Genomic DNA, 21,936 nt, shown 5'->3' on the forward strand with positions numbered 1-21,936 from the left:
AATACACCATTAAAATAGAGAAGAGGAAAAATTCTTGTACTAGATTGGAGTTAGAAGTGATCAGTTACTCATGAACACACACACACACACACACACACACACACACACACACACACACACACACACACACACACACACACACACACACACACAGAGCTTGGCTCTATCAAATGAAAGGGACCAGAAAAAAATGGTAGCAAATAGCAATGAGCACACCTGTTTCTCGTCTTCTTACTTTTCATCACTAACAATGGCTCTCTGGTGAAGTTGAAGAATCCATGCCTAGGGCAAGAAAAACACAAAGTAAGGCTGGAGTATCTTTGCCAGAAAGCTAGCAAGTGCTCAAAAATTCACGTCTCCCTCTCAAAAACTTATAACCTAGATCTAATCATGAAGAAAATATCAGACAAACCCAACTGATGGACATTTTATAACATGACAGTTCTCATTAAAACTCTTAGGATCATCAAAAAAGAAAGTCTGAAAAAACTGTTACATCTAGAAGAGCCGAAAAAACATGACAGTTAAATGTAATGTGGTATCATCCTAGAACAAAAAAAGTACTCTAGGTAAAAACTATGAATAAATTGGAGCGAAATAGTCTTCAGTTAGTAATAATGTTGAATAGTGGCGTTAAAACCATCGTACCAATATAAGATAGTAGGGGAAACTATGTGGTGTATTAGAACTTTGTACAAACTTACACGTTTTTTTGTAAATTAAAAGCTATTCTAGAATATAAAGTTTACTAAGAAAAAAAAGCCTAGCTTATAAATCATCCTCTTTCTCTAATACAGAAAACATAGGTGTAAAATGAAAAATGTATTAAAGAGCAGTACCATATATTGCATTGCACAATTGTTTTCTTCAATGAGAGCTTATTTAAATAATTTACTATTTAACAGCCAAAGGTTTAAGATTACATAATAAAGGAAAAAATAGCATTGTCAGAGGAAATTTTAATTAATACATTCTGCATATGTACAATAATTGGATTTTACAAAATTATGCTTTCTGAAAACAATTTTATTGTATATTGTAATGATTGATATATTATTTGTACCAAATCCCATATCATTTGAATTTGTATATTTAAGTTTAAATCATGAATACCAAAACATAGCTATTGAATATACTTACTGTATATTTTATATATACTTTTGTAAATTAATTTATATAGTTTACTAAATTATATACTTTACTAAATTAATTCCTGGACAATTTATTTAAAATTTTTATTAAGCTTTCTACCTATTATTTTGGGGCTTCCCTGATAGCTCAGCTAGTAAAGATTCTGCCTGCCATGCAGGAGACTCTGGTTCGATTCCTGGGTCAGGAAGATCCCCTGGAGAAAAGATGGGTACCCACTTCAGTATTCTTGGGCTTCCCTGGTTGCTCAGATGGTAAATAATCTGCCTGCAATGTGGGATACCTGGGTTGGATCCCTGGGTTGGAAGGTCCCGTGGAGGAGGTAATGACAACCCACTCCAGTATTCTTGCCTGGAGAAACCACATGGACAGAGGCTCCTAGTGGGCTACAGTCCATGGGGTCACAAAAAGTCGGACATGACTGAACCATTAAGCACAGAACACCTATTATTTATTCTAATCACATAGCATATTTAAAACCAATGATAATATTCTTTGGCTTACCAAATTTAAAAGAAAATAATCTTAATGTTGATGTACATTTCTAGGTAACATTTTATAGTCTTTTATCATATTTATTCACATAAAAATCAGAATTTTTAGTTACTTTTAAAATACACAAGATTATTTAAGAATATGTAGTGCTTTTTTCAAATGCAGAAATTGCTACATATATATTAGAAAGAACTTAACTTCTTTTTCTTAATTTTAAAATTAAAATATGGTCACTCCTATCAGTGTTTAACAGAATGCAAATTGCTCAGTTGAAAAAAAGTGAAAAACTCACATGGGGCATGATAAAAGGCACAGGAATCATTTTAACATGGCTTCCATTGGCTAAATTTGTAACAACTTGAGCATTAAAATGAACAACAGGAATAGATTATATATCATGTTGAATAAAAAGAGGATCCATGAGTCCATCATTACATTACTACTTCTACTAGTAGGTCTGCCAATACCATTGCTAGTATTACTACTAGAAGTATTTAATAATACTTAAATGAAGGGAGTTGGGGGAAAAGGTAAAACTCTGTGTTAGAGAAGAATACCAAGAAAGAAAGAAATATAAGAAAGAAAGATAATATTTTAAAACCAACATAGTAATAACTGATTTATGCAATATTAATCAAAGTATTCCTAAGCCATTTTTAAAAAATTTGTTTGGGAATAGGATGTTGTCAGTCTCAAAGGTCTCAAAACTTTTATTTGCTTGTTTTTGTTATATATGAAGAGAAGTTTTTCCTTTTTATCACTTAACCAAGTTATCAAACTCATCACCAATAATTGAAAAAACTGACATCATGTGTCACATGAAATAATGCTATAAATGCAACAAAATATCACCTTATATAATATTTCTGTATTTAACTTGATTTCATTCATGAGCATAATCAGACAAAATTAAAGAGTGTTTGCGAGACAGCTGGCTTGGATGACCCAGAATGTCAACCTCATGTAAGACAAAAATAATAAGTCAACAAATGTGACTGGTACATGAGTAGTCATTATATCTCTTGTGACTCTTCTGTGGAGTAAAATTTTTCCCTTGGAAAATATATATTAAAGAAAGGCAATGCAAAAGAATGTTCACACTACTGTACAATTGAGCTCATTTCACATGCTAGAAAGGTAATGCTCAAAGTCCTTCAAGCTAGACCTCAACAGTACATGAACCAAGAAATTCCAGATGTAGGAGCTGGGTGTAGAAAAGTCAGAGGAACTAGAGATCAGATTGCAAATATCTGTTGGATCACAGAAAAAATAATGGAATTCCAAAAAAAAAAAAAATCTGCTTCAGTGACTATACTAGAGCCTTTGACCACGTGGATCACAATAAACACGGAAAATCCTTAAAGAGATAGGAATACCAAACCACCTTTCCTGCCTCCAGAGAAACCTGTAAGCAGGTCAAGAAGCAACAGTTAGAACTGGAGATAGAACAATGGACTGGTTCGAAATTGGGAAAGGAGTACATCAAGGCTATATGTTGTCACCCTGCTTATTTGACTTATATGTAGACTACAACATGTGGAATGCTGGGTTGGATGACTTACAAGTTGGAATCAAAATTGTCAGGAGAAATATCAGCAACCTCAGATATACAGATCATACCACTCTAATGGTAGAAAGGGAAGAGGAACTAAAGAGCCTCTTGATGTGGGTGAAAGAGGAGAGTGAAAAAGCTGGCTTAAAACTCACATGCAAAACACTAAGATCATAGCATCTGGTCGCATCACTTCATGGCAAATAGATGCGAAGAAAGTGGAAACAGTGACAGATTTTATTTTCTTGGGCTCCAAAGTCACTGCAGATGGTGACTGTAACCATGAAATTAAAAGATGCTTGCTTGCTCCTTGGAAGAAAAGCTATGACAAACCTAGACAGCATATTAAGAAGCAGAGACATCACTTTGCTGACAAAGGTCCCTCTAGTCAAAGCCATAGTTATTCCAGCAGTCATGTACGGATGTGAGAAAGAAGGTTAAGTGGCCAAGAATTGATGCTTTTGAACTGTGGTGTTGGATAAGACTCTTGAGAGTCCCTTGGAAATCAACCCTGAATATTCATTGGATGGACTGATACAGAAGCTGAAACTCCCAACACTTTGGCCACATGATGCAAAGAACCTACTCATTGGAAAAGACCCTGATGCTGGAAAAGATTGAGAGCAGGAGGAGAAGGGGGCAACAGAGGATGAGATGGTTGGATGGCGTCACTGACTCAATGGACATGAGTTTGAGCAAACTCCGGGAGATAGTGAAGGACAGGGAACCCCGGTGTGCTGTAGTTTGTGGGGTTGCAAAAAGTTGGTCACGACTGAGCGAATAAACAGCACAAAGTTTTTCTTTCTTTGATGTCCCTAAGAGGCACTTATTTAATTTTTCTTTGGGTTTTTTTTTTTAAGTTTGTAATTTGATGTACAAACTTCCATTTTAATGAAGAAGAAATCTGGCTAAAAAAATGTTTTATTAGAGATAGTTAAGTCTGTTTGCTTTGCACATATTTCAGTGTGTTGCTTTCATTTTTATGTTGATTTTCATGAATTCATATGTTTGTAAAAATGTCTTTAAGAATACTCCCTAGGATTCATTAGTTTTCATATATTTTATGTTTAGATTGTTATCGTGGGAATGGCAAAAACTATATGGGCAGTTTATCCAAAACACGATCTGGACTAACATGTTCGATGTGGGATAAGAACATGGAAGATTTACACCGGTATGTAAATTTATTTCTTTAAATATATAGTATGTAGTGATAGCAGCAGATACATGTATGGAGATGTGGTGGTATTTCTTTCTATTCATTTACATATCTTAGTAACCTAATAGAAACATTAGATTGATTATTCAATGTAACTCAGTATAATATTTTCTCCCTATGTGGCAAACAATTCAAACCAGCAAATATTTATTGAGCATTTACTGTGTGTTCTGGTCTATAAAAGGTGCCTTGGGGACATTAACAAAAAGTAGACATATGTTTTGGCTTCACCTTTAAGCAGGATGTGTTCATATTGAGAAAACAATTATACAACTTGATAAGACATGAATAATTAAATGTCAAATCTAGTGTTTCATATAGTACATTACATGTTTATATTCTCATAATTATTTATTCATAGTAGTTTATAAAATTGATGTTATCATCTTCATGTATTTAGATACCTTAAAATTCTACTTTACTAAAAACCTATTGAGATATGTTTCCTTGTATACCTTTATTTTGACACACAATTTTTCTATAATTAATGGAATAGATATGGAATTGAAAACCCATATATTTCAATGAGATTTTGACATTGAATATATTCACAAAAAAGCAGTTGCCTTCCACTATCTTTCCCCAGCAAATCGCTAGTGTGTTTGAAATAATAAAAGAATTATGAGACCTATTTATCACATAGAAGAGATTTTTATTAAATATCCCAGAATATATGCAAAAGGATTAAGAGAACAAAAAGGTAGTGTCATTTAACAAAGTATCTACAACATGGTTGCTTTATATGAGTTGTTATCACATTTGACCATCATAATTATATACTGAAGATAGTTCTATATGTGTGTATAAGAATTTAAGGATCTAGAGAAGTTGAGTCATTTTGCTCTCAGTTCCACTTTAAAGTTCTTCTGTTTCAAAATTTACTCATTAGTGGATTATACAGTTTTGATTGATTTACTGCCACGAACAGTGATAGTTCTAAAGCAGTGTTCTCTAACATCAATATGCAATTCAAATATGTAAGCCGCACTTGTACTTTTAAGTTTTATAGTAGCCTGTCACTGTTTCCATTGTTTCCCCATCTATTTGCCATGAACTGATGAGACCAGATGCCATGATCTTAGTTTTTTGTATGTTGAGTTTTAAGCCAGTGATTTCACTCTCCTCTTTCACCTTCAATAAGAGGCTGTTTAGTTCCTGTTCATTTTCTGCCATTAGGGTGGAGTCATCTGTATACCTGAGGTTATTGATATTTCTTCTGGCAATCTTGATCCCAGCTTGTGCTTCATCCAGCCTGGCGTTCTGCATGAGGTACTCTGGGTGTGAGTTAAATACGCAGGGTGACAATATACTGCCTTGATGTCCTCCTTTCCCATTTTGAACCAGTCTGTTGTTCCATGTCTGGTTCTAACTGTTGCTTTTTGACCTGCATACAAGTTTTTTCTGGAGGCAAGTAAGGTGGTCTGGTATTCCCGTGTCTTTAATAATTTTCCACAGTTTGTTGTGATCCACACAGTCAAAGGTTTTAGTGCAGTCAATGAAGCAGAAGTAGATGTTTTTCTGAAATTCCCTTGCTTTTTCTGTGACACAACAGATGTTGGCAATTTGATTTCTGGTTCCTCTCTTTTCTAAACCCAGCTCCTACATCTGGAAGTTCTCGATTCACATATTACTGCAGCCTAGTTGAAGGATTTTGACCATTATCTTACTATCATGTGAAATGGGAACAGTTGTGGGGTAGTTTCAACATTCTTTGGCATTGACCTTCTTAAGGATTGGAATGAAAACTGACTTTTCCAGTCTTGTGGCCACTGCTGAGTTTTCCAAATTTGCTGGCACATTGAGTGAAGCACTTTCACAGCATCATCTTTTAGGATTTGAAATAGCTCAGCTAGAATTCCATCACCTCCATTAGCTTTGTTTGTAATTATGCTCCCTGTGATCCACTTGACTTCACATTCTGGTTCTAGGTGAGTGATCATACTATTGTGGTTATCCAGGTGACTAAGACCTTTTTTGTATAGTTCTTCTGTGTATTCTTGCCACCTCTTCTTAATATCTTCTGCTTCTGTTAGGTCCATACCATTTTTGTCCTTTATTGTGTCCATTTTGCATGAAATATTCCCTTGGTATCTTTAATTTTCTCAAAGACATTTCTAGTCTTTCCCATTCTATTGTTTTTTCTCTATTTATTTGCATTGTTCACTTAAGAAGGGTTTCTTGTCTCTTCTTGCTATTCTTTGGAACTTTGCATTCAGATGGGTATATCTTTCCTTTTCTCCTTTGCCTTCCATTTCTCTTCTTTTCTCAGCTATTTTAAGGTCTCCTCAGGCAACCATTTTGTTTTGTTGTATCTTTTTCTTGGGGATGGATTTGGTCACCACCTCCTGTTACAAACCTTCATCCATAGATCTAATCGTTTTATTTTTCACTTCCACTGTATAATCAATCAATTATAAGGAATTTGGCTTGTCATATCCAAATGGCCTAGTGATTTTCCCTTTCTTCAAGTCTGAATTTTGCAATAAAGAGCTCAGGATCTGAGCCACAGTCAGCTCCCAGTCTTGTTTTTACTGACTGTATAGAGAGCTTCTCCATCTTTGGCTGCAAAAGATGTAATTAATCTGATTTTAAATAATAGGTTTATATTATTCAGCATTTCTAAAGCTTTTCATTTCAATATGTATTCAATATAAAATTACTAATGAGATATTTTACATTTATATTAAAGCTTCAAAATTTGGTGTGTATTTATAATTACATCACCTTTCAATTTGGAGAGGTCATGTACTACTTTGTCACCACATTTGGCTAGTAGTTACTCTATTGGAAATTTCAGTTCTAGGACTCCAAAATTACGTAGAATTCTGCCATCATGGATCTTACTCTGTAGTATGGAATGGCTGAAACAGCAATATTTTAAAAAATCCATTGTTTTTATTCACTCAGCCACGTCCGACTCTTTGCGACCCATGGACTGCAGCATGCTAGGCTTCCCTATCTATCACCAACTCCCGAAGCATGCTCAAACTCATGTCCATCAAGTCAGTGATGCCATCCAACCATCTCATCCTCTATTGTCCCCTTCTCCTCCTGCCTTCAGTCTTTCCCAGCATCAGGGTCTTTACCAATGAGTCAGTTCTTCATATCAGGTAGCTAAAGTATTAGAGTTTCAGCTTCAGCATCAGTTGTTCCAATGAATATTCAGGACTGATTTCCTTTAGGATGGACTGGTTGGATCTCCTTGCAGTCCAAGGGTCTCTCAAGAGTCTTATCCAACACCACAGTTCAAAAGCATAAATTCTTTGGTGTTCAGCTTTCTTTATCATCCAACTCTCACTGGAAAAACCATAGCTTTGACTAGATGGACCTTTGTTGGCAAACTGATGTCTCTGCTTTTTAATATGCTGTCTAGGTTTGTTGTGGCTTTTCTTCCAAGGAGCAAGCAAGCATCTTTTAATTTCATGGCTGCAGTCACCATCAGCAGTGATTTCGGAGCCCAAGAAAATGAAGTCTGTCACTGTTTCCATTGTTTCCCCTTCTATTTGCCATGAAGTGATGAGACTGGTTGCCATGATCTTAGTTTTTTGCATGTTGAGTTTTAAGCCAGCTTTTTCACTCTCCTCTTTCACTTTCATCAAGAGGCTCTTTAGTTCCTCTTTACTTTCTGCCATAATGGTGGTGTCATCTGCATATCTGAGGTTACTGATATTTCTCCCAGCAATCTTGATTCCAGCTTGTGCTCCATTCAGCCCAGCATTTCACATGATGTATTCTGCATATAAGTTAAATAAGCAGGGTGACAATCTTCATGTACTCCTTTTCCAGTTTGGAACTAGTCTGTTGTTCCATGTCCGGTTCTAACTGTTGCTTCTTTACCTACATACAGGTTTCTCAGGAGGTGGGTAAGGTTGTTTGGTATTCCCATCTCTTTAAGAATTTTCCATGAAAACACCACATTTTATGTTATGGGACTGCAAAGAAGCCAGCCAGACTTAGATGGTTAGGAAGCTTTCCTAGCAGAAGGGACATTAGCAGGATACACATAATTGGTAGGAGTTGGTCAAAGAAGTGTAGGAGGAAAAACACATCAGGCAGAAGAAACAACTTGTCCAAAAGCTCTTTAAATTGAACTGTTTGAAAATCGGAAATACTTTTATTAACCATAAGGTTTAAGCAGTTTCATTTGGTCAGTGGGCATAGAGAAGAAATTCTCTAGTGGCAAAGCCATACAGGCCCTTTAACCTCTGTTAAGGAGTTTGGGTTTTATCCTAAGCCCATATGGGTCCATTAAGAATTTTAGCAAGAATTGGCATGGCCAAAACTAATGCTCATTTTAACACTGATAGTTTTAAATCATTTTTAGAAATATGATGGGGTAGAGTGAGCTCTTTACCTGCTTGTGAGAAATAACTGTAACCAACTCTGCCTTCGGTGATTCCAGCATTAGATGCTTGACAGTTTTATGGTGGAAGTAGTTATGCTACAGAAATCTGCAAGGACAGCAAATAAAGACTCCCTGCATACACATTTCAAAATGCCAGTTGCTAAATATTTATCAACATATCACTGGAAATTTACAACGTATTTATTCAGGAACTACAATTATTATAACTTTAAATTCACTGTGTTTTGATTTGCCTTTGGGAATAGTTAAAAGTCATTTGGAAAGAACTTGTAGGCTATTGATGAATGAGTAAGTTGCATGGTACCATTTTGGTTTAAGAACAAATCTGTGACTGCGTGAAGAGGTAATGCGATGTGATGATTTTGAACGAAGACTCTGGAAAATGCTACGTGTTCAAACACCTGACCTACAGCTGAAAAAATATGTGACCCTAGACAAATTAATTGTTCTCTGTGGATTTCAATTTCCTCAAACACAAAGTTGCATAATCTTAGAGCCTGCCTCATCAGGTTGGTCTAAGTAAGTATGCAAGTCTACATAGTAGAATCTGTTACATGCGTGTCTTTCTTGTTTTATTGGTCCAAAAAGTGAACCTGAGTTTGGAAAGACAGTCTAAGTTTCTATGTTGAAGTTCCTCCCAAATTTTAAAAATGACACATTAATTAAATTCAAGCATGATGGTTAATTAATGTTGATGTTATATGAGTGGGCAGGCTTCCCTGGTGGCTCAAATGGTAAAGAATTCACCTGCAATGCAGGAGACCTGGGTTGAATCCCTAGGTTGGGAAGATCCCCTGGAGGAGGGGATGGCAACCCATTTCAGAATTCTTGCCTGGAGAATCCCCATGGACAGAGGAGCCTGGTAGGCTGCAGTCTATGGAGTCACAAAGAGCCCAGCATGACTCAGAGACTAAGCACAGAACACATATGAGTGGGCATGGTCTAATAAAATAATATATAGCATTTTTTGCTTTTCTTTAGTACTAAATTTAGTTAAGATGTAAAATGAGATAGCCTGAAATGTTACTCAGTTATCTTTCAAAAACTATATCTTAAATGACCAGTGAAATTCTCAGATTTAATGTTTATTAGCACACTGTGCTTTCAGTGTATCTTCCTGTATGTTGTCATAGCAGTGTTGCTAATGAAGCTTGTTTACATGTTTCTGAAACATGAAAAAATAAATATTTTTGCAATAGCTTATATTTTTATACATTTTATAACTTAGATCTTTATCATCTGCTTCTTTCTTGCATGGTGCATTGTTACCTTCCCAGTATAATTATTTAATAGAAACAATGTAATAAATTTTTTTATCATTTTATCTATGCTAATTATTCAGCCTTATTCCTCAGTTAAAGAACATGCTTCCAAACTGCAAGAACAACAACAAAGTCTCAAAAAATAAAAAAGAAAAGTTCACAGCAGGTAGTTTATGTTGTGCCTGTAATGAAAATTATGTGCTAGGGTTGTATCTTCCTGTTTTGTTTCTCTTGGACAAGATGTGTGCTTCTTGTGATGTTCCGAGTTTGCTGTTTATGCAGGCATATCTTCTGGGAACCAGATGCTACTAAGCTGAATAAGAATTACTGTCGGAATCCTGATGACGATGCCCACGGTCCCTGGTGTTACACAGGGAATCCTCTCATTCCTTGGGATTATTGCCCTATTTCTCGTTGTAAGTACATTTTGTGATCTTTTTCAGGTGAATTATTTTAAGTATACTGCACGCCCTAAAATGATAATTCAGTTGGAGGTGGAAGTAATACAGGAGGGCTAGAGTTGATCCCAAAATAAGGATGCACTCCAGACAGCAATACAGATACACACAATTTCATCTCTCCTCTAGACAAAGAGACATTTTGCTGACCTTTTAAAAGAGATTTTTCCTCCCTCGAAAGATTCCTATTTGGAATCCAGAAGCAATACATGGCCATGGTTCTGACTGGGCTAGAAAGACTGCCTTGCTCCACCATCAATAAACTTGATATTAGCAATATATATTGATTCAGGAGGGCTTCCCTCATAGCTCAGTTGGTAAAGACTCTGCCTGCAATGCAGGAGACCCCGGTTCAATTCCTGGATCAGGAAGATCCACTGGAGAAGGGATGGGCTACCCTTTCCAGTCTTCTTGGGGCTTTGCTGATAGCTCAGTTGGTAAAGAATCTGCCTGCAATGCAGGAGGCCCTGGTTCAATTCCTGGGTTGGAAAGATCTGCTGGAAAAGGGAAAAAAGCACTCCAGTATTCTGGCCTGGGCCACAAAGAGTTGGACAGGACTGAGCAACTTTCACTTTTTTGGTTTTCCTATTAGCCCAGATGGTAAAGAGTCTGCCTGCAATGCAGGAGACCCTGGTTCGATCCCTGGGTCAGGAAGATGCCCTGGAGAAGGAAATGGCAAAGCATTCCGGTATTCTTGTCTGGAAAATCCCATGGACGGAGGCCCCTGGTGGGTTACACCGCATGGGGTCACAAAGGGTTAGACACGACTAAGCAACTAACGTACACACAGGCTGTAGAGCAGAAGCTCAATAGTTGTGGCACACAGGCCTAGCTGCTCCTTGGCAAGTGGGATCTTCCCAGATCAGGGATTGAACCTATGTCTCCTGCACTGGCAGACAGGTTCTTTACCACTGAGCCACCAGGGAAGCGCTAATTAAAGAAGTTTTTAAACATATGGTCAACTAACATTTTTAAGCTAAAAATTAGTAATGTGGTATTGAAAGACTTGGGGGCGTTACTAGTATTTGATTAAATGCTATTGCAGATAACATTTATTTCAATGCATTCTGAACATTAATTTCAGCAAATACTTTGCTGTCATTTTTCTAACTATATATATAACCAGGATTTCTTTATATTTTATCACTAATGAAAGGCTAAAAATATTTATCTTCAGAAGATTTGATTTCTTATCTATTTAACTTCAGAGATTGTATATGTCATTTTCACACTGTACATTTGCATTACAAAACATGCAAAGGTTTCTATTTCTTTTTTTTGTATTCCTTTAAAAAGTTTTACAAAATGATATGTTATATATTTTAAGATTATCAAGATGCAAAAGTAAAACTGTAGAAATGTCTGTATTTGTCTATACATGTACACACACTATATCTTAGTATTAAATAGATATATATCTATTTATATAGTATCTAAGTATTAATTAGATATATGTTTAAGTATCTAAGTGTTAAGAGAATGCAGTGGTTTAGAGTTGCAACTCTGACTTCCTAGGTAAAAATTATAGTTCTAACACTTTAAGTGCCTTGGGTAAATTTCTTCCACTTCAGTTTGCATTTACTTATTCATTTATTAATAATTTTAAATTGAGCTGCTACTGTGTGCAAAGCCCTATATAACATTTTAGGTATAGAAAATATAAACAATGTCTCCTGTACTCAAATCATTTTCAATGTAGAGAGGAGAGAGCTACATACCTAATCACAAATACAGTCATTTAAACACATACATGTTAATATTAAAATATATAATGAAATGGGAATACAAATATCAGTCTGGAAAGTATGCGTTGTTCATAAAGTTTTGAATTTGAGTTGAAACTTTAAGGATCTATTAAAAGAAAGTTTTCTTTATGCTTTCACTAAGAGCCCATGTTTTTTCTGAGGCCATATATCAACACATAGACACATATATCTCTACTGTTCCACAGGAAAAACTTTTATCATTGACAAGTTTTCCCTCTTCAAAGTTAAGTTGAGTCAATATAAACAAGATTTCTATCATATATAGTTGTTCAGATTTGAGTACTATGGTAGACATATGAAGGAAAAGTAAAAGAAGTGAAGTGAAAATAGTATTTTAAGGGAAAAGGGAAAAGGCCTTGAAAGCTGAAGAAACTAGAGAAGCTAGTTAAAGCTAGTTAAGAAGCTTTTTAACAATTTGCAATCTAACAAACTACCCAGAATATTTAGAAATCTGACTTTAAGTGGTATTACAGCTTTTCTAAATATTGGCTTACAGAAAAAAAAAAAAAATATATATATATAATTATTAAAGCCTCTAAATTATAATATCTAAACATTTAAAAAATTTTAAATATTTTAATGAGGCACAATAACAAACTGAATACTTTGCAGAACTATTAGCTTGATGCTTAAAAGTAGAAAACTTGATACGCAATTAACAATACAATGAATATGCAATCAATCACAGTGCCTCGAAAGTTTTTAATTTTGGAGATTAAACTCTTTTGTTTTAAGAACTATAGTTCTCTGTTTTGTTTTTTTAAGTGCCCTTTAGGCTCTATCCCAAATGTTATCTTATTAAACATTTATTTAAAAAAAGAATACAATGAATAGTCTAGTCTTTTCTCACCACAACAATATAAGAAATAAACAGCTTTTCAGTTTGGAATTTTTAGAAATTAAGTGGAAAAACCAATATCCTTGATGTTTTAATGACCACATTTATACTATGAACTAAAACAATTACCTCAGCTGACTCTAAGACAAAACTCTCCCTCGGGATAAACTAAAAGGAAAGGGAAATGATGAAATTTATAGTTCACCTTTATGCTCATTCACTTAAAATATCTAGATCTGGAAAATGAACATAAACAAAAAAGCTTTAGCATGTGTTAATTTTCTCAAAATTCCCCCTAAATGAAAATCAACTTTTCATCTATTACAAAGGCATCCATATGCCATTTTTGTTTCGTTGCTGGTTTATTTGAGCTCAGGGCACTTCTAAGGACTAACAACCAGCTGGGTCTAAACAATGTCTGACTAAACTCTATGTCATCAATTCTAAACAGTCACACATTAAAATCCAGGAAATGTCTTGGGCCTCATTCATTACTACTTAAGTATTTTTAAATTCTAGAATCTTCCAAGCCAATCTCTTTACAGCAGTTAAACCCCACTCAGTAGAGAGGTTATAAAAAAGAATTAAGTATGAAGTGTTAGTCATAATTTATTTGCAGTTTCCAAGTACTCTTTTTTTTTATACTTTTCCCTTTACTACCTAGAAAAACCAATCTTTGAAATATTCTGACAAAACATAATTATATTTTGTTATTCCTCTTTTTCCATGAGTGAGGTGGATTTCTATATTCTCAAATTATTAAAAAAAGTTTTCTGAAACATAGAAGAAGATTCAATTATCCTTAATCATATAAAAGATAAAAGTAATTTTCAGCAATAATGTAAATGGGCCAAAATTACAGTAAAGCTATATAGTTTATATGAATGGCCCAAACAAACAATAATAAGCAGTGGACTGTTCATTGTGTACAGTGTTTGGCATGTTGGGAGAATGAGGCAGCTCCTCGGTTCCAGCAGTGTAATTCAGACTGCCAAGATCATCGAACCACATGCCCGAGAGTCTTCAAAAATCATAAAACAAGGCTTTCCTCACATCACCCACTACCATACTTTCAACTTTGTCTAATAAAAGTGATACAGAATTATCCAAAAGGGTATTATTACATTATATTTTTGAATAAATGTAAAGAATTGTCTTAAATTATCAATTCATGGATATTTGGGTTTCAGTACAAAATGATGTACTATTGAATAGTACATTTTAGTTTTACATACAGAAATATGTATACATGAATTATGTATATATGTATATATTTGTTTTTACAGGTGAGGGCGATACCACACCTACAATAGTCAATTTAGACCGTAAGTAATCCTTCAAAAGAATTTATTATATCTTAGTATCTATGTGTCATAATGATCATTATTTACTTCATAAAAATATCATTATATAAACTTCCATCATAAATTGTTTTATTTGAACACTTTTCCTGTGTGAATGTATAAAGGTATTACAAAGACAGCTGCATGCTAAATATCAAAATTCATTGCTCTGTCAGAAAATATTATATTAAACTTTGAAAAAGCATGTATGGTGCTTTTAACTTGGGGCAGAATATATCCAGTGGACCTTCACCATCCTTTAAATTAAATCAGGATGCCAAAGTTAGAAAGAATGAAACTAGAAGGTTGGAAAGTTATGCACTGTCTTTATCCTGCTCTATCTTTAAAGCTCTTTGCATTTTCTATGAGGCAAAAGATGACACAATGTGAAAGGTTTAGTTAATCCTCAGTTTGGGAAAATCTAAACTGCATTTAGGAGCTGCTTGTATCACACATTTCTTGGGCTGAAGGAAGTTACTCAAATGTTTTGGTTTGAGAGACCACCTGCTGTGTCTGAAGAAGCAAATGGAAATCTATTTTAGACCATGGACAAGAGTAGATAGGATAAAGCAAAGAACACTGACGAGGGTCAGGAAAAAGTTTACTTCAAAGAGTCTGTGTTATATCATTTGGATATAATGATTCAAACATAATTATGTCATTTGGATAACATTTCAATTAAGATCACTTTGGTTAACACCTTGCAAAACAGTTCTACATTCTTACTATACAAATTCAGAAGTAATAAACCAAATATATATATATTTTCCCCCACTGGGGCTTTCCATTGATATTTAGGAAAAAAAGCACTGTAAATAGCATCATTCTGTCGTGTTGAGGTTGGTAAGGAAAACACAATTGCTGTTAGACCTGAAGAACTTGTACATAGAGAGCAAAGTCTGTCACTATGATGTCAATTCTGCTGACCTTGAGTTGATTACTTTTTCTTTGTTATCTACCTACTTAGATGAGGAGAGCAAACATTTTGGGTCTGATCTGGCACTGTAGTCACACTATTTACCTTTGCTTTTTTCCAAAATGTACTTCTGACACAGTTACAGTAGTTACATTTGTGTAGTGACCGTCAAATGCTTAAGAAAGCTGAGAGGCACAGGTTGTTTCAAAATGTTTTGTCAAAATGTTGTTTGGTCCTCTTTTTAGATCCAGTAATATCTTGCGCCAAAACAAAACAGTTGCGAGTTGTAAATGGAATTCCAACACGAACAAATGTAGGATGGATGGTTAGTTTGAAATACAGGTAATTATTAATAGACACAAATCACACATATTTGGGTTATTTGCAAATAGTTGTATTCCCAGCAGTATGGCCATGTGCAGCCGTGAAGGTTGTGCCCTGCACAAGACACCCATATGAGGGGGACACAAGAGGGACGAATCCCATCCTGCTTGCCAAACATCCCTGGGTTTTGCAGTTTGTGCCTCCAGAGATAGAGCTGTTTTAAATGTTTACAAAGGTCCCATATGTGTTGCCATTGTCCCTGATGTGACATTTTAGTTGTTAAGCAAAAGACAACTACACAGGAACCTACTTATACCTTGCTATAACCATGGTAGTTGTAATACTTATGTTAATTTCCCAATTAAGGATATTATGAGATTATTTTCTAGCATGTTTATGCACAATCATAGCAAAACATTTATATTTGATTTTAATTTCTGACTTTTTCATTGTCATTCTAATGAAAAATGGCAATAATTTAAAATACTAGAATATTTTATCATTAAGAAAAGTATAAATTATACTGATAGTTTAACAGTCTTGAAATTATAATATTTGATATGACAAGACATGTCTATTGCTTAGTGTAAAAATCAATGCCATGTTCTATGTAAAATAGGTTTTAAAAATGTATTATTATACAAAATTAAGATTATTTATTATAAGAAGTAAATACTGAAAATAGGAGCTAGCTTTAAAACCTGATTTTAGAACTTTCTATATACTACACATATTATACTGTATGGTAATCAGAACATTAAAATTTTTTTTTTATATATCTATCTCTATTGGAATGTCATCGTGAAACATACCCCAAAGTGCACCTGAATTCTAGCCGCATTTTCCCTTGTTTTCAAGACCCTCCATGTTTCTCCCTCCAGCCTTTGTGCTGCTGGAGCTTTCTTCCTCCATATTTTATGCCTACAAAATTTGTATGTTTTAAATACAAACTGGAATATCTCCTTTTTTTCTAAACCTTCCCTGTTTCTTTAACTCTAGCCTCCTAGAATTTAGGAATAAAATTCATTTTTACTATAATTAACTCACAGTGATATTAAAGTAGAATAGGGACAACTTGAAACTGGTTATTTTTCTTTCAATGAATAAGTCAATTCTTAATAAGCATGAAGTTTATATTCTTTATACACCAAGTAGAAAATGACCTAGAGTTCCCTTAGTGTGTCTTTCTTTCAAGGAATTAACATCAATTTTTATAAATCTTTATGCTGATAATTGTAGGGTAGTAACTAAAATAGAGTTATGAAACTCACCAGAATATTAATCATGCAATGTGAAGACATAATGAAGGCTGTAAAATTTGAGGGTGGTATTTTCTTTACTGTAGAAAAATTTCCAATAATCTACATCTTTGAGCTAATTAGAGGATCTCTGCAAATCTCATTACTCCAGAAGAAAAGGCAAATACTTTTGAATTTATTCTTACTTATAGGAGACTTCCTTTTGAAGTCGCCATCTTTGGAGAAGTAGGTGAAACTGTTTTTCACCAGATCAGTGTAGTATAAACTTTTTTTAAAAAGTACTCTTTTCCTTTTAAATCTAAGTTCTTAGTAACAACAGCTGTTTATCTATTGTTCCAAAACTCATAGAGAGGAATAGAAACTAAAACTCTATATATTCTTATCCTCCTGTGTGGTATAGGCCATAAATAAATGTGGTCTTAGTCTGGGAATCTTATTCTATTACTCTCTGAAGCACTGAACATCTGTACTCTTTGGAAATGTAAATTGTGAGTAGTTGTACTTTTTCCCATGTGTTTGCCAAAAAAGAATACATTTACAGATTTTGGATATCATCAAATAAATATTCTAGTATTTATTATTCTTTACAAATATATTATAATTTCCTAGATGATATATCTTGAAAAACTGTTTTAATTTGATAAGTAAAATGTTATATTGTTGATATTAAGCTGGACAAACAAATTTACTGTTATATCCTGTTAATGTATCAGAACTAAATAATGGTAATGAAAGAAGCAAATAGTGCATAAATATTATATATGGTTACCACAAGATGGTTTTCAGAATTTAAATAAACACTCAAATTTGTCATTTTCATAATCAAACATTGAATTTAAATTAGGTCTAATAATCCTATGTTTATAGCACATACTTTCTTTTATAAGGATAGACTACACACATGTGAACATGTGTTTGCTAATGAATCAGTAAAGTTGATTATATAAAATTATAATCACATTTTGAAAAACAAGTTCTAATGCTACATCATCAAGTATCATCCTTCTGATTAAAAAAATACTCATTTATTCTATTTGGGTTAATATCTACAGTTTCCTCTCAATGTGTTCATGCTTAACAAATGGAGCCATAGGTTTTGCATTAATTGGCAAGCACTCTTTCTGTACAGATGTTACTTGTTTTTCTTTCCTCTTTCTTTTAGAAATAAACATATCTGCGGAGGATCATTGATAAAGGAAAGTTGGATTCTTACTGCAAGACAGTGTTTCCCTTCTCGGTAAAGTGAAACCAATATTTGTTTTAAGCATTTAAAAATATGTATGGCTTCCCCCTAGATTCCCCCTAGAATGTATAGTCATTTAACAGATATTCACCAGCATAGGGTGAACAAATTATTTTTATTTTAGATTTAGCTTATGAAACTGACTTAATAGTTATGAGTACTACTTCTGTCTACCTCTTTCCACGATTAGCACTACTCTCATTTGGGGGAAAATTTTGCTAGAATTATGTTAATAATTTTTACCCTAACCTCCTTCTTGAATTCTATATTTCTAGAGAGAAATTCTTTTTCTGAATTAGCAACAAACTTCCTTCAGTCCTCACTTCTTTCTTATGTACAGACAGCCTCAAAATAATACTGAGAATGATTTTCAGAGTAAATTAGCCTTAAGGAAAAGATAAATAGCATTTGTTAGCTTACTTCTTGATTCTCATCAAGATTATACTGATTTTGTTAGTATAAATCTTCAATCCTTATTAATAAGGCAAACATATACACCTTTGAGATAAAGAGGAAAACTTGCAATAAATTATAATTCTTGTAATATGCTTTACCTGAGAATTTTTCATAAATAACCTACTCTCTAGCAAGAATAAGCAAGTTGAAAAAATAGCCGTTTAGAATTTCAGCAATTTAAAGGCTCTTCCTGCTTATATGTTCTTGTAGTATTCAGAATCTTCCAATAAAAAATGTGTTGCTCTTTATTATACTTTAAACTTTAAATTTAGGTTATTTATCTGCCCTTGTAAGCTAATATAACAATACATATAAATAATATTACATAATTTAAAGTTATATTTTATATTTTAATTTTTTATTTAGAAACAAGGACTTGAAAGATTATGAAGCTTGGCTTGGAATTCATGATGTCCATGGGAGAGGAGATGAGAAACGCAAACAGGTTCTAAATGTTACCCAACTGGTATATGGGCCTGAAGGATCAGATCTGGTATTACTGAAGCTTGCTAGGTTAGTTCCTTTAGATAGTTTCATATTTTTAACATACACTTGAATGGTTGAATCTTTTTATTCAACTATGTGGTTATTCTTTCTCTCTCATGGGCTTCCCTAGTGGCTCAGACGGTAAAGGGTCTGCCTGCAATGTGGGAGACCCGGGTTCGATCCCTGAGTCGGGAAGATCCCCTGGAGAAGGCAATGGCAGTCCACTCCAGCACTCTTGCCTGGAAAAATCCCATGGACGGAGGAGCCTGATAGGCTACAGTCCATGGGGTCGCAAAGAGTCGGACATGACTGAGCGACTTCACTTTCACTTTCATGTAAATATATTATAAAGCATATGTTACATGTCATATGTGTGTGGATGTGTGTAGATGCATACAGAGGCAAAGAGAGGGGCATTTTCAAATTGTTCATATGTAAATAAGTGAAATTGGGCCAACAATATGGTTAGCCTGCTCTAAAACCAAAGCTTAGTGAGCAATTATATGGTAACTTTTAACAGGTAAAATAACGATTTAAAAATCACAATGACCATTTACTCTTAAATATTTTCAAATATTCATTTCTTTACTACCTACGTGAAGCAAAATTGTTTATTCTTTCTAAATGAAGTATATTAAACTTTTACACTACATTTTAATATGTTTATTTTGTGCTGAATCCAGTCAAAGGTACTTACCATTATATTTTCTCTTTTCAGGCCTGCTATTTTGGATGATTTTGTTAGTACAATTGATTTACCTAATTATGGGTGCACAATTCCTGAGAAAACCACTTGCAGTGTTTATGGCTGGGGCTACACTGGATGTAAGCTATTTTTTAAAAGATAAGGCAATATCATATTTATTTTACAAAAATAGTTGGTAATTGTTTATTTTCTCACTTTACCCTATGCTCATTAACCATACGTATTTTGCACCATTCCAGTGATCAACTCAGATGGTCTACTACGAGTAGCACATCTCTATATTATGGGGAATGAGAAATGCAGCCAATATCATCAAGGGAAGGTGACTCTGAATGAGTCTGAAATATGTGCTGGGGCTGAAAATATTGTATCAGGACCATGTGAGGTAAAAAAGGGGGATTTTAAAATAAGTAACACGTGATAGATAGCATATTTTTTCCTGTTTATAATTTTTTTCTATTTTTCTCAAGTAAGAATCATTGTACATCTGCCTGTTGTAAGAGAAAGGAATTGGAAAATATAACCCTTATTATTCTTGTATATCTCTTTTAGCTAAACAGTGAACAATCCATGTTTCATTAGCAGCAAACTAAGATGCCATTCATCTCTCATATAGCAAGAAATTAATACAGCCAAAACTCTAAGAGAAAGCTGTTCAAATTAGAAGTAGCCAACGTGCAGTTTGATACCATAGCTTGCATTTTTTCTAATGTTTTTCTAAATTTATCTGATCTTCCCAAATTCTAAGCTAACTCTATTAATTTTAGTAAGAGATCCATGCCTGGTTTTAAACCTTTAAATGTGTTTTTGGTTAAGCCAGTGTGTGTGTGTATGTGTGTATGTGTCTGTGTGTGCGTGTGTGTGTGTGCGTGCGCGCTTCTATTTTAAAAAACCAGAAGGTCAAAGTTTGTGACTTTAAGAGTTTGGACATTTTCATTTCTTAGGCAACTGTTCTTTTTACTTGGCAGTGTTCCTATCCCTATTTAACATAAACAAGCTGTTAAACTGCTATTTTAGATGTATTTTCAATGCAAGAGACAAGTTCTCCAACCCTGAGAACTCTGGAATTATAGAATACTATGTGTAGTAAAATATGGAATGAGTTCAGTAATAGTGAAATATCTTTTGACTTTTAGGAAAATGTCCTATGTATGGAGCATAAATTTGTATTGAAGTCCATATGTTATGTATATATTGCTTTGAGATTTCATCTTTGAAAAGAAAATAAAATATTTTTAAGTTAAAAAAAAGTTTAAATTGCTTGAAAATAATATGAGTAGAAACTGATTATGTGTTTATAACCACTTTGGAATTTGGCGTTTTTTGTTCCAGTAAATCTAACATCATTAAGTCTATTATAACAAATGAAAATTTATGAGGAATATTTTTTATCTATTTATTTATTCCCCAAAGAGCTCTGTAAATACAAAAATGTTGAGCTAAACCAAGTCTTTGAGATAGTTAGGAAGTTTACACTTATTCAAGTTCTACTGCCATTATTACTTTGACAACTGCTTTTCTGGATAGCCTGTAATCTGGTTTATCATCTATATACTCTTAGATTCCTAACTTTAGCACTGAAAAATTTATCATATTATCACATATTTGCTATTTTTTATCCATTTGCTTCAAATTGATTCAGCCACTTCTTAAAAATGCTTAATTTTTTTTTATATCACTGTTATTTGAAATGTTAATTTAATCACCAAACCACTGAAATCTAAACACTTGAAAAAGAAATCTCTTAAACATTTGTAGGGTAGCAATAGTATCACATTTAGTGAAAGTCTCTAAAAATGTAATTGACTTGAACAATTTGTATCAGTGAACACTGGTGCATTAATTTAAAAACCAGATAAATTCATGTGGCAGAGTTTACTCAAGTCTTTAAAAAAAATCACTGGAATATAGCTGCTTTATAATGTTGTGTTAATTTCTGCTGTACAGCAGTGTCAACCAGTTATATGTATGCATATATCCTCTTTTTATTTTTAATTAAAAAATTAACCCCTACTCTTTATTGAATACTTCAGTTCAGTTATTAGTTTCTAATCATTTGCTACTATTAGCAGAGCTATCCCTCTTGGCTCAGATGGTA

General features: G+C 33.9%; 1 protein-coding gene across 3 annotated transcripts in view; it reads left to right on the top strand.

Annotated features, from left to right (window-relative positions):
- The window catches only part of HGF (hepatocyte growth factor), an 85,285-nt gene that overhangs the window by 57,466 nt on the left and 5,883 nt on the right, over window positions 1-21,936 (top strand). For 2 of the 3 annotated variants that reach the window (XM_070787673.1, XM_070787674.1), the window contains exons 11-18: window positions 4,268-4,370; window positions 10,326-10,459; window positions 14,392-14,430; window positions 15,610-15,706; window positions 18,110-18,184; window positions 19,013-19,159; window positions 19,851-19,957; window positions 20,078-20,223. In XM_070787673.1, coding sequence (XP_070643774.1) covers window positions 4,268-4,370; window positions 10,326-10,459; window positions 14,392-14,430; window positions 15,610-15,706; window positions 18,110-18,184; window positions 19,013-19,159; window positions 19,851-19,957; window positions 20,078-20,223 — 848 coding nt within the window. The other variant, XM_070787675.1, reaches the window with a different exon arrangement.

This window comes from Bos indicus, chromosome 4, assembly GCF_029378745.1.
Source record: "Bos indicus isolate NIAB-ARS_2022 breed Sahiwal x Tharparkar chromosome 4, NIAB-ARS_B.indTharparkar_mat_pri_1.0, whole genome shotgun sequence".
Classification (NCBI taxonomy): Eukaryota; Metazoa; Chordata; class Mammalia; order Artiodactyla; family Bovidae; genus Bos; species Bos indicus.